This window comes from Ranitomeya variabilis, chromosome 1, assembly GCF_051348905.1.
Source record: "Ranitomeya variabilis isolate aRanVar5 chromosome 1, aRanVar5.hap1, whole genome shotgun sequence".
In the NCBI taxonomy this organism is placed as follows: domain Eukaryota; kingdom Metazoa; phylum Chordata; class Amphibia; order Anura; family Dendrobatidae; genus Ranitomeya; species Ranitomeya variabilis.
The window spans coordinates 243,073,014-243,087,219 of record NC_135232.1 but is presented as its reverse complement, the minus strand read 5'-3'; the positions used below and the strand labels follow the sequence as shown (position 1 = coordinate 243,087,219).

Here is a 14,206-nt window from a genome sequence, read left to right as displayed (position 1 = left end):
GCCATGTGAAATCTATAATAAGTTTTGTATGTGTTGTGTGAGGTTTGAAAGTATCAGTTTCTATGTGTTTTGTTGTAAGTAGTGTTGAGCATTCCGATACCGCAAGTATCGGGTATCGGCCGATACTTGCGGGTATCGGAATTCCGATACCGAGATCCGATACTTTTGTGGTATCGGTATCGAAACAACATTAATGTAATAATGTGTAAAAGAGAGAATTAAAATAAAAAATATTGCTATACTCACCTCTCCGACGCAGCCTGGACCTCACCGAGGGAACCGGCAGCGTTCTTTGCTTAAAATTCGCGCGTTTACTTCCTTACGTGAAGTCCCGGCTTGTGATTGGTCGCGTGCCGCCCATGTGGCCGCGACGCGACCAATCACAGCAAGCCGTGACGTAATTTCAGGTCCTTCAGGATTTTAAAATTACGTTCTGGCTTGTGATTGGTCGCGTCGCGGCCACATGGGCGACGCGACCAATCACAAGCCATGACGTCACGGGAGGCTGGACACGCGTGCATTTTAAAATGCGCGCGTGTCCAGCCTCCCGTGACGTCACGGCTTGTGATTGGTCGCGTCGCCCATGTGGCCGCGACGCGACCAATCACAAGCCAGAACGTAATTTTAAAATCCTGAAGGACCTGAAATTACGTCACGGCTTGCTGTGATTGGTCGCGTCGTGGCCACATGGGCGGCACGCGACCAATCACAAGCCGGGACTTCACGTAAGGAAGTAAACGCGCGAATTTTAAGCAAAGAACGCTGCCGGTTCCCTCGGTGAGGTCCAGGCTGCGTCGGAGAGGTGAGTATAGCAATATTTTTTATTTTAATTCTTTCTTTTACACATTAATATGGATCCCAGGGCCTGAAGGAGAGTTTCTTCTCCTTCAGACCCTGGGAACCATCAGGGATACCGTCCGATACTTGAGTCCCATTGACTTGTATTGGTATCTAGTATCGGTATCGGATTGGATCCGATACTTTGCCGGTATCGGCCGATACTTTCCGATACCGATACTTTCAAGTATCGGACGGTATCGCTCAACACTAGTTGTAAGTATCTCGTTTTATGTTTTGTGTGTAGTGTAGGGTGTGTTTCCGCAATACATGACAGATACATACCAATTGTGACCCCTCTCCGTGTGTTTCTCCACCCCTTCCCTCTTCTTCGGGGAGCACCTCTTCTACTGGGGAGTCAGCTTCATCAGCTTCCTACAATGAAAGATAAAAAAATACATTATAGATTCACACACACTCACACACACACTCACACACACACTCACACACACACTCACCAACGATGGAGCAAGAGAACTTATGTTCATATTTACCTCTGTGCGTTGACGAGGAGGAGGAGGAGGGCTCCCTGAAGACATGACTGCAGGCCTCAGGCTCTGGGGCAGGCTCTCGGCTCTGTGGCAGGCTCTCGGCTCTGTGGCAGGCTCTCGGCTCTCTGGCAGGCTCTCGGCTCTCTGGCAGGCTCTCTGCTGTGTGTCAGGCTCTCTGCTCTGTGGCAGGCTCTCGGCTCTGTGGCAGGCTCTGTGGCAGGCTCTGTGGCAGGCTCTCTGCTCTGTGGCAGGCTCTCGGCTCTATGGCAGGCTCTGTGGCAGGCTCTCGGCTCTGTGGCAGGCTCTCAGCTCTCGGCTCTGTGGCAGGCTCTCGGCTCTCTGGCAGGCTCTGTGGCAGGCTCTCGGCTCTGTGGCAGGCTCTCGGCTCTGTGGCAGGCTCTGTGGCAGGCTCTCGGCTCTGTGGCAGGCTCTCGGCTCTGTGGCAGGCTCTCAGCTCTGTTGCAGGCTCTCGGCTCTCTGGCAGGCTCTCGGCTCTGTGGCAGGCTCTTGGCTCTCTGGCAGGCTCTGTGGCAGGCTCTCGGCTCTGTGGCAGGCTCTGTGGCAGGCTCTGTGGCAGGCTCTCGGCTCTGTGGCAGGCTCTGTGGCAGGCTCTCGGCTCTGTGGCAGGCTCTGTGGCAGGCTCTCGGCTCTGTGGCAGGCTCTCGGCTCTGTGGCAGGCTCTGTGGCAGGCTCTCGGCTCTGTGGCAGGCTCTGTGGCAGGCTCTCGGCTCTCTGGCATGCTCTGTGGCAGGCTCTCGGCTCTGTGGCAGGCTCTCGGCTCTGTGGCAGGCTCTGTGGCAGGCTCTCGGCTCTGTGGCAGGCTCTGTGGCAGGCTCTCGGCTCTGTGGCAGGCTCTGTGGCAGGCTCTCGGCTCTCTGGCAGGCTCTGTGGCAGGCTCTCGGCTCTGTGGCAGGCTCTCGGCTCTGTGGCAGGCTCTGTGGCAGGCTCTCGGCTCTGTGGCAGGCTCTCGGCTCTGTGGCAGGCTCTGTGGCAGGCTCTCGGCTCTGTGGCAGGCTCTCTGCTCTGTGGCAGGCTCTCTGCTCTCTGGCAGGCTCTGTGGCAGGCTCTCGGCTCTGTGGCAGGCTCTCGGCTCTGTGGCAGGCTCTCGGCTCTGTTGCAGGCTCTCGGCTCTCTGGCAGGCTCTCGGCTCTGCGGCAGGCTCTCGGCTCTCTGGCAGGCTCTGTGGCAGGCTCTCGGCTCTGTGGCAGGCTCTCGGCTCTGTGGCAGGCTCTCGGCTCTCTGGCAGGCTCTGTGGCAGGCTCTCGGCTCTGTGGCAGGCTCTTGGCTCTCTGGCAGGCTCTCGGCTCTCTGGCAGGCTCTGTGGCAGGGTCTCGGCTCTGTGGCAGGCTCTCGGCCCTCTGGCAGGCTCTCGGCTCTGTGGCAGGCTCTGTGGCAGGCTCTCGGCTCTGTGGCAGGCTCTCAGCTCTCGGCTCTGTGGCAGGCTCTCGGCTCTCTGGCAGGCTCTGTGGCAGGCTCTCGGCTCTGTGTCAGGCTCTCGGCTCTGTGGCAGGCTCTCGGCTCTCTGGCAGGCTCTGTGGCAGGCTCTCGGCTCTGTGGCAGGCTCTCGGCTCTGTGGCAGGCTCTCGGCTCTCGGCTCTGTGGCAGGCTCTCGGCTCTCGGCTCTGTGGCAGGCTCTCAGCTCTGTTGCAGGCTCTCGGCTCTCTGGCAGGCTCTCGGCTCTGTGGCAGGCTCTTGGCTCTCTGGCAGGCTCTGTGGCAGGCTCTTGGCTCTGTGGCAGGCTCTCGGCTCTCGGCTCTGTGGCAGGCTCTCGGCTCTGTGGCAGGCTCTCGACTCTCTGGCAGGCTCTGTGGCAGGCTCTCGGCTCTGTGGCAGGCTCTCGGCTCTGTGGCAGGCTCTCGGCTCTCTGGCAGGCTCTCGACTCTCTGGCAGGCTCTCGGCTCTGTGGCAGGCTCTGTAGCAGGCTCTGTGGCAGGCTCTCGGCTCTGTGGCAGGCTCTCGGCTCTGTGGCTGGCTCTGTGGCAGGCTCTCGGCTCTGTGGCAGGCTCTCAGCTCTCGGCTCTGTGGCAGGCTCTCGGCTCTGTGGCAGGCTCTCGGCCCTCTGGCAGGCTCTGTGGCAGGCTCTCGGCTCTGTGGCAGGCTCTCGGCTCTGTGGCAGGCTCTCGGCTCTCTGGCAGGCTCTGTGGCAGGCTCTCGGTTCTGTGGCAGGCTCTCGGCTCTGTGGCAGGCTCTCAGCTCTGTGGCAGGCTCTCAGCTCTGTTGCAGGCTCTCGGCTCTCTGGCAGGCTCTCGGCTCTCTGGCAGGCTCTGTGGCAGGCTCTTGGCTCTGTGGCAGGCTCTCGGCTCTTGGCTCTGCGGCAGGCTCTCGGCTCTGTGGCAGGCTCTCGGCTCTGTGGCAGGCTCTGTGGCAGGCTCTCGGCTCTGTGGCAGGCTCTCGGCTCTCTGGCAGGCTCTGTGGCAGGCTCTTGGCTCTGTGGCAGGCTCTCGGCTCTCTGGCAGGCTCTGTGGCAGGCTCTCGGCTCTGTGGCAGGCTCTCGGCCCTCTGGCAGGCTCTCGGCTCTCTGGCAGGATTCAGGCTCTCTGGCAGGTTTCTGGCTCCTTCCGTCTTGGCAGGGTGTGGCAGGGTGTTGGCTCTTCTGCTTTTTGGCTGGAAATGGATGAAGGCCTCATGGCCCTGCTTTACATATAGTCCAGGGGGCTGACCATAGGTTTTTGAGCATGCTCAGTGTAAAAAGCCGGATACGGCCGCCGGATCCGACTTTTTCCGGATCCGGCGCTTTCCGGCGTCCATAGACATGCATTGTTGCAAAAAGCCGGAAAGGCCGGATGCGGCCTTTCCGACTTTTTCGCCGGAGACAAAAAACGTTACAGTAGACGTTTTTTCCAGACGCCGGAATCGACTCGACGCCGGATCCGGCATCACACCGGAAGGAACGCTGGGCCATCCGGCGCCAATAATATTCAACGGGGGAAAAGCCGGATCCGGTTTCTCCGGTTTTCAATTCCGTTTTTTGGCGGAAGAGCCGGAATTTGCCTGAAACAAAAAACCTGATGTGTGAAACCAGCCTAATTCTAAGGGAACAACCACATATAAAATTAAACACACTATAACTTGCACCTCCAAGGCTGTAATTTACTATGCAACTTGTCCATGTTCCCTTATAAATGTGGGGTTAACCACTCGCCAGCTAAAAGTCTGTACCCGTGAGCATGTCCTGGGAATACAGGCCACTAGGGAAATCGCAGATGTTTCTTTACTAAAAACGATTCCAAAACACATTACAATTCATCACAATTGTGATGTTTCACTATTGAAAGTAATTGGTATCGGCTTGATTGAGCCAAACGAAAGGGGTGGGAAGATTACTGTACCCCTGGCGAGAATGGAGGCCAGAAGAATATGAACGCTAGACACTGTCTCCCCACATGATTTAAATGAAAACTTACGCTTCGCTCCCTTTTTGTAAACCATTATTTTATTTATTTTATCTTATTTTAATTTTTGTAAAATCAGTGTGAATTTTAACCGTATATTTTTATATTTCTTCTTATGACTTCCAGCTATGTTTTTAATTGTTAAAATTTTTTTCTTGATTTTAGGATAGTTATTTTACTTGATTTGATCGTGGCTCGAGGATTCTACATCGGAGTAGTTGTGCCACCTTAGTATCCATTCTGGTGGTTTTGCTTCGGAGAGCATTTTTTTTCTATAAACATGCTCTTCTGGAACATCTGGGGAAGCGACTCTTATTTGTGGATGTGAAGGACTATTGTGGTCCGATTGACCTTTGGATCCCCCTTTTTTGAAAATAAAAGAATATATAATGTCACTTTCACTATCTAATGCACTAAATGGAGCAATATTTAATTTATTTATTTTTACATTTTTTAGCACTTTTTTGTAACCCTTTTTGTCCCATAGATATGTGGGTTTATTGAAATGCTCTTTCATACTGTGTGTGTATATATATATATATATATATATATATATATATATATATATATAATTGATCCATTATTTATTGTGTTTTTATTAATTTTTATTGATTTTTGCTTTATGGTTATTTATAATAATCTATAATTTTCCAATCACTGAATGATTATTGATGTATTCTAAATAATTTTGGTTCTTTGTTATTTTTGCACACCATTTTGTATATAGTACATATAGAAATTGGCTACACATCCTGTACTTCCTGTTGCACTGACCACATTTTACTTTGTGTCCATAGTTGATCTCTGGCTCTCTTCTCTGGTTCTCATTTTAATCATCCCCTTATTGACATGTGATGGTACTGATTCACTTCAAAGTGGTCTATTCTCCGGATATATTTGCCAGCCTCTCATGATTAGAATTGTTTGTCACTGCTCCACCGCCCATATTAAGCGTACTGGGTTGTGCGCATGTGCCGTTAGTGGCCTGACGTCATTGCCTCTCGCGTCTCTGTGGCCTTGGCAGTGCCAAGTACTTCTCAGTTCCCGTGCGTCTGGTCACGTGATGCGGGGACGGGGTCTTCCTGGCTGCTCATGCACCATACCACACCCAGGTCACTGATATCGGCCGCATACATGCTGCAATATATAAACCCCTCAATTTTACAAAATGCCACCCCGTGACAAAGGAATTTTATTCCGAAACGCGCGTTGGGGTGTGCGCCTTATTAGGACCTTGTGGCACCTTAAAGAGCCACTGTCACCCCCTCCAGCCGTTCTAAACTAAAAGAGCCACCTTGTGCAGCAGTAATGCTGCAGTCTAACAAGGTGGCTCTTTTAGTTTTTGATTCAGTTATTACCTCAATAAAGCGTTTTAAAAATTGGCCACAATACCAGATTTTGTACCTGGAGGCGGTCCGAATCGTCCTCTATGAATCTCCCAACGGCCGTCACTCTTCTCTTCTGCGGCGCTGGTCGCCGCCCCCTGAGCGCTGTTTCTTCTTAAATCCGGCGCCTGCGCTGTGCGTGCCTGCCTGGGGCCTGCGCAGTCTTCATTGTCAGTCACAGCTCAGATGCAGGGTGCCTGACTGCGCCTGTGCGGGCAGTGCGGCCACCCTGTTGCTGAATCCCCGCCCCGCACTGTGTTATTCATTATGCACAGTGCGGGGCTGGGGTTCCCGGGAAGGCAGGGGAGCTGGGAGAGCGTCTGAGCTGGGGAGCATCTGAGCTGGGGGAGCGTCTGAGCTGGGGGAGCGTCTGAGCTGGGGAGCATCTGAGCTGGGGAGCGTCTGAGCTGGGGAGCGTCTAAACAGCGCACTGCGCATGCCCAGGAACCCCAGCCCCGCACTGTGCATAATGAATAACACAGTGCGGGGCGGGGATTCAGCAACAGGGTGGCCGCACTGCCCGCACAGGCGCAGTCAGGCACCCTGCATCTGAGCTGTGACGGACAATGAAGACTGCGCAGGCCCCAGGCAGGCACGCACAGCGCAGGCGCCGGATTTAAGAAGAAACAGCGCTCAGGGGGCGGCGACCAGCGCCGCAGAAGAGAAGAGTGACGGCAGTTGGGAGATTCATAGAGGAGGCTTTGGACCGCCTCCAGGTACAAAATCTGGTACTTGTGGCCAATTTTTAAAACGCTTTATTGAGGTAATAACTGAATCAAAAACTAAAAGAGCCACCTTGTTAGACTGCAGCATTACTGCTGCACAAGGTGGCTCTTTTAGTTTAGAACGGCTGGAGGGGGTGACAGTGGCCCTTTAAAGTACGGATCTCCAATATATACTTTTTTGCACATTGCATTTTGAACATTAAATTTTACATGGAAGTTCTGGTTGCCAAATTAATTTCTGCCACTACTGCACTTTGATTCTATAAAGGATATATGTTTCCGTCCCCTTTATCCATTTATTAATGGGACCACATGCGGTTTCTTCATTTATGCACTTTTTCACTTTTTTGATGGAGATCTCTAATATCCTTTTTAGGTGCCCATTTACATTAATTGTGGCCTAATGCATTGTTGGTTTTATATTTTGGTCCACCATCTACATCATTGATTACTTTGTCATTTTTTATTTTTCATTTTGCATTTTTTGTCCTGATATGTGCACCCAATCTACTTTTTTGTACAACTGTTGTTAATAAAGATATATACTTTAAATTTTATATCCTTGTCCGGACTTTTATGGTTTACTCTATAGTTTTGATGGTTGGTTTCTTGCAAAAATAAATATGACCTAATGTTCCATGACTTGTTAGCTAAGATCAGCTAATCTTTTGCCTAAACAGTATTGGAGAGTCACAATTTCAAGGACAGGTTTTTAGATTTGCAAAAAAAATGAAAAAACTAATTTTAAATTCACTCTGTTATCCTATAGCGTTAAACCAAGATTGTTTTGCCACAAAATGGTTCCAGAACCGTGCCAACTGTTATTGGTTGCACAGATCGCGTTTTTCCACCCTGTATAAACCAGATTGTGCACCAGATGACAGTGCCAGTGTTTTATTAAAGGAGTTGTTCAGGTTTGGCACAAAAGTCTGTAGTCTTTCAATGTGATTGCAGACTTGTGAATCTGCCCAGCGCACCTCGCGCCTGATGTTAAGATTCTCCAGTGCCGGAGGAAAGACCAGGCGGTCATCCGACCACAAGTATGTGGTGTACATACTTCCTGCTTTGTTCCGACTGCACGGGGGCAGCTGCGCACATCTAGTCAGAATGTGGGTGGGAGTATTCATATCGCCTACCTGTGGTCACATGATTGGCCTATCCCAGAACCGGAGAATCTTCACATCGCTTGCCGTACAGAGTAACTGCAGACTTTTGTGCCAAACCTGCACAAACAATATAAAGTATACCATCCCTTCTGCATCTTCCCTCCCAACATCATGTAGAGTTTAGAGCATGATCACTGCATTTTGGATGTTTGTCTTTTTTTTTCGTTAATGGTTTGATCACCCCTTTCACTGCTTTTTTTGGACTATCCAAGGTGTTCTAAAGGTATTTTTTTAAAAAACTTGCCATATCCTGAGACCTTTGTGTATTGCACTGGTTGCTACAGTTTATATTTTTTACTTCTTATATTTAGGACGATTAGATTGATGCATGAATTGATGTTATGTGTTCATCCAAACAGCATATGCGAGAGGCTGCTGAGCGGCGGCAACAGCTGGAATTAGAGCATGAGCAAGCCTTGGCCGTTCTCAATGCAAAACAGCAGGAGATTGAGCTTCTACAAAAGGTAAGAGGTCAATTCTGTTGCAGCTCACTTTTCAAGTTAATTAAAACCTATTCACCTAAATCTAGAAAATCCGATACTGAAATTACAGTTGCAATCAACATCATTCAACTCGCATTGCAAAAATGACAAACTTTCTGCTGTTTGCAATAAACCAATCAAATAAGAACAAGGCAATGGGGCTAAATGAAGTACTATAGACACCTGGCATGAAGGGGTTGAATAATTCTGAGACTGCAGTAGTTATTAAAAGTGGCATTTTGTGTTGAATTTGGAGAAATCACTTGTTATATTAGATGTGTTGAGTTATTTCAATTGTTCATGTCTAATTGGTTTATTGCAAGCAGCACAAAGTTGTATATAAAAAACAATCAAAAAAAAAACCCACTAATTTGCATTGGGGTTGAGTAATTTTGAGATTTGCTTAGTAATGCAATGAAAAGTAGCAGCGATGTATCACTGTATAATAAAGTCACTTGTAAGAGTTCTAACATGGCACTGCATAAACATCACATAATGCATAAATAATGCTTGTTTACATGGCAACCTAAAAAATCTACTACTTTCCCAACTTTTATCACCAGGTACTTGAATTCTCTAACTCCTGGAGGATGGTCCCAAGCCTTGTGCCCCTCCTCTGTAATGTCGATGTCCCATTAAATTCACAGCTTTGGTATATTTACTCAAATATTTGAGCATTCTATTTTAAATAGTAATTCATGCTAGCAGAATATACCATATTCTGATATCCACAGGTACAAAACTATTGTAGAGAGATTTTTCTTGCACTGATGTCTGCAGAGCCACAGTGATGGTAAAGGGGTAGCTGTTCTTTGTTATTGCAGTGAAGGAAAAAAGTATTTGATCCCTTGCTGATTTTGTAAGTTTGCCCACTGACAAAGACGTGCACAGTCTATAATTTTAAGGGTAGGTTAATTTGTAACATTGAGAGATAGAGCAAGCACAGCAGTCAGATGTTTTTTGTAGTTGATAATGAGATTTGTGAACATGTCAGGAGGAATTTGGGTCCATTCCACTTTGCAGATCATCTCTAAGTCATTAAGATTTTGAGGCTGTCTCTTGGCAAAACGGAGCTTCAACTCCATCCATAAGTTTTCCATGGGATTAATGTCTGGAGACTGGCTAGGGCACTCCATGACCTTAATGTGCTTCTTTTTGAGCCAATCCTTTGTTGCCTTGGCTGTATGTTTTGGGTCATTGTCTTACTGGAAGACCCAGCACAGATCTATTTTTAATGTCCTAACGGAGGGAAGGAGGTTGTCACTCAGGATTTTACGATACATGGCTCCATCCATTCTCCCATTGATGCGGTGAAGTAGTCCTCTGCCCTTAGAAGAGAAACACTCCCAAAACATAATGTTTCCACCTCCAAGCTTGACAGTGGGGAAGGTGTTCTTTGTGTCATAGACAGCATTTCTCTTCCTCCAAACACGGCGAGTTGAGTTAATGCCAAAGACCTCCATTTTTGTCTCATCTGACCACAGCACCTTCTCCCAATCACTCACAGAATCATACAGGTGTTCATTGGCATATTTCAGACAGGCCTACACATGCGCCTTCTTGAGCAGGTGGACCTTGCGGGCATGCATTGCTGGAGTTTAAACCTTTACGGCGTAATGTGTTAGCAATGGTTTTCTTGGTGACTGTGGTCCCAGCTGCGTTGAGATCATTAACAAGTTCCCCCCGTGTAGGTTTAGGCTGATCTCTCACCTTCCTCATGACCAAGGATACCCCACGAGGTGAGATTTTGCATGGTGTCCCAGATCGATGTTGATTGACAGTCATTTCTTCCATTTTCTTACTATTGCACCAACAGTTGTCTCCTTCTCACCCAGCATCTTATGTATGCTTTTGTAGCCCATTCCAGCTTTGTGCAGTTCTGTGATCTTGTCCCTGACATTCTTAGAAAGCTCTTTGGTGTTGCCCATGTTGTAGAGGTTGTAGTTGGACTGATTAATTGAATCTGTGGACAGGAGTTTTTTTATAAAGGTGACTAAGTAAGACAGCTGTCTTTAATGCAGGTAACAAGTTGATTAGGAGCATCTAACTGGTCCGTAGGAGCCAGAAGGCTTAATGGTTCATAGAGGATGAAATACTTATTTCTCACTGCAAAATGCAAATAAATTTATATAATTTAGACAGTGTGACTTTCTGGATTTTATTTTTGATATTCTATCTCTCAATGTTAAAAATTAAACTACCCTAAAAATTATAGACTGTTCTTGTGGGCAAGTTTACAAAATCAGCAAGGGATCAAATAATTATTTCCTTCACTGTATAAGATAGTAATCATACACTCGCCCAATAGAGAAATCTAAAAAAAGTAAAACCCAAAGATCAATTTAACAAAGAAAAAAATAATAGAATAGGACTACTGAAAAAGATAGAGAAAATTTCCCATCCAAATTATATTCCATTAACAGCATATTGTAGTATTGCATTACTACATAGAAAACATTTGACGTGCTTCTGTCATGTAGCTGCATGGCCGCCATCAGGGCATTACTGCCTTTACTGGTGTATGGGACCTGGTGAGCAGAAGCTTTTGATTCTGCTCACCGGGCCCCAGGAGTATAACAATGCATTGTGCTCCAGTGGTGCATATCTTGGTGCAGGGAGCTTTCTTGGAGCTCCACTGCCATCAAAACAGAACGGCAGTGCGGCTGCGGGGGAGCTTCCTCCAGCTTTTCTGTGACATGCTGGTGACAGCATCTACGCAATGACATCATGTATGCAGTGACGGCATATATGCACACTTGGGATACCAGTCCATAAGTGTAGCTGCAGGGAATTGTATGAGGTGAGTATGAAAACTTTTTTTTAAATAAAATGAATTAAATGGGTGTAGGGGGAGGGCAAATGGTGATGAAATGAGCGTGGGGGCAGGGAACAGCAAATGATTTATTGAGGGTGGGGGACAGCAAATGAATTGAGGGTGGGAGATGGGGGATAGCAAATGATGTATTGAGGGTGGGGGATGGGGCACAGCAAATGATGTATTGAAGGTGGGGGGTGGGGAGAGCAAATGATGATGACTTGAGTATGGAAGGAAAGAAAATAATGATGAATTGAGGGTAGGGGGAGTCAATGATGATATATTGAGGCTGCGGGATGGGGGACAGTAAATGATGATCAATTGAGGGTGGGGAGGGTAAATGATGTATAGAAGGTGGGGAGAGCAAATGATGACCCCTCTGTATCAGTCTGTCATTGTTAATTTGCTTACTGTAAGTGATGTCTGTAATTTGTATTTAACCCCTCCTCATGTACAGCAGCATGGAATCAATGTTGCTATATAAATAAATAATAATGATGAATTAAGGGTGAAGGATGGAGGACGGCAAATGATGATAAACTGAGAGGAAGAGTAGCTGATGCAGAGAGGGTGGGGATGGGGACAGAGAGGACATGACAATAATGACTTGGGGCTGAGAGGGGGAATGTAAATATAATTAATCAGGGGAGCGGGAAGAATAGAGTGGGGGAGTTGAGGATGCAGGAGTGTGATTGGTATTGAATTGGGGGGAAGAGCACAGGTGCTTATTTATATATTTATTGGGTGGGGAAAGTGGCTATGTATAGTTGGTGGGGGCACAGTGGTGGATTACAATTTATATGTGAAATGGTTGGTTGCATAATAGCTAATTATATTTTAATGGCGGTGCACGTCTGCATTCTGCTGCATAGTGTAGAAGTTGGGGTAAAAGTGAGGAATGTGCTCAGGAAGAGGTGCTCTGGATAACTGTGTGTTATTTTCTGCAGATGTGAGCCCTTGTTGAAAGAAGTGATGGCTGTCTGCGCCAAGAAAAGTGAAGGTGAAGAACTTTAACTAGAGACTGGTGAGTCAATGTGTTACTTGAACACATACACTATACACTGTGAACTAAGTACAGAGCTCCTGTATATGATGGCACTGGTGATCCTTGTATTACCTGTACACTGACACTATATATAGGGCTTTTGTGTATAATGTCTCTGGTGATCGCTTTATTACCAGTACACTGTCACTATATATAGGTCTCTTGTGTATAATGTCACTGTTGATCCGTGTATAACCTTTACACTAAAAAACTATATACAGAGCTCCTGTTTATAATGTCACTGGTAATTCCTGTATTATCTGTACAATTTACACTATATACAGAGCTCCTGTGTATAATGTCGCTAGTGATCCCTATTTTACCTGTACACTACATACTATATACAGTTCTCCTGTGTATAATGGCACCTATGGTAATATTAGTATTGTGTTTTTTTTTTTATAAATGATCAGTATTGTAGTATTTGGTCACTATGTGGTCTGGTTATGATGTGGTGGTATTTTTTCCTTGAATGTGGTATTATTCAGTCACTATGTGGTGTAATATGTCGTCTGGTAGTGGTATGATGGTATTTGTTCCTTGTATGTGGTATTATTCTGTCACTATGTGGTGGTAATATGTGGTGAGGTCATGGTGTGGTGGTATTTGTTCCTTGTATGTATGTAGTATTATACGGTCACTATGTGGTGGTAATTTGGTGGTCTGGTCATGGTGTGACTGTATTTGTTTCTTTTATGTGATATTATTTGATCACAGTGTGGTGTATTATGTGGTCTGGTCATGGTGTTTCAGTATTTCTCCCTTGCATGTGGTATTATTCGGTCAGTATATGGTGGTAATATGTGATCTGATTACGGTGTGGTGGTATTTTTCCCCTGTATGGGGTGGAGCCTGGGTTGAGTCTCAAAGCCTGAAAATTTTGCCAGTATGGGGCCCTGAATTTCCCGGTGGCTATTCTTTAATCACTATGACTAAGTGCTGCTACATACCAGAAGTGGGTCAGTTTTTTATGTAGTATATGCAATGCTACAATAATCTTTTTTTTTTCTTTTTAAACAAGATGGAATATAATTTGGATGTTTTTATACAAGTAATCGGGACGTGCAGTTTTCTCAGTCTTTTTCATTAATACAGTTGATGGTCTACAATTCTCAGCAGCACTCCCACCTTCTGAGATCAATTTCTATCAATATCAGCAGGCAACAGGTTTACAAACTTGGTAAGCCCTGATCTGTTCATGCTCTTGCATATAAAAGAATACAATAACCTCCATCAAATGGCTGATTAGTAGATTCCCCAATCCATAGAATTGAATGGGAATATTAAATAGCATCACACGTAAGTAAAATAATATCTACTTTTGTATGTATTTAATAGACCATATTTTGTTCTTCTGTCTATTTTATCTATTTATAACAAACCAATATATACCTCATCAAGGAATATTCCTGAATATTCAAATTCATTAATTTATTCAGAAGTTGAAATTATCTTTGATGGTCTGTTGTATTTTTTTTAATAAATCAAACCATAAGATCTAAATGTCCCAATAACTCTCACGGGATCTATCAATTTTTATTTTATTTTTATTTTTTTACTAGGTAGACTAGGTCAGTATACTATGCTTTTCAACCTGTCTAAGGAAAGCCCAACAGATTGGAGTGATGCCAGCTCATGGCTTCAACAAAAAAATCTTGTTCACACAAAGCTAACATGAACCATACCTTATGACATAGTGTTTTTTAGGGCATAATTATCTTCCACTTAATTGTAATGAAAATAAATTAATGTCAGAGGAACTTCTGGCTTCAGCACTTTCTTTGTCATCATGACATCAGTGGTGTGTGGGCAGGTTGACTGCTCATTTCAGTATTTCAGAAGGTAATCCTGCACCCTTCTCTGTCAAC

The 14,206-nt window shown here is 46.3% G+C and overlaps 1 protein-coding gene across 22 annotated transcripts in view; it reads left to right on the top strand.

The window, feature by feature from the left end:
* RIMBP2 (RIMS binding protein 2) overlaps positions 1-14,206 on the top strand; it is an 817,544-nt gene that overhangs the window by 564,238 nt on the left and 239,100 nt on the right. For all 22 annotated transcript variants that reach the window (XR_013223594.1, XM_077293289.1, XM_077293285.1 and 19 more), the window contains one exon: positions 8,356-8,460. Coding sequence is in view for 21 of the 22 variants with exons in the window: in XM_077293289.1 (XP_077149404.1) it covers positions 8,356-8,460 (105 nt within the window). In the remaining variant the exon portion in view is untranslated. The remainder of the gene's footprint in view (positions 1-8,355; positions 8,461-14,206) is intronic.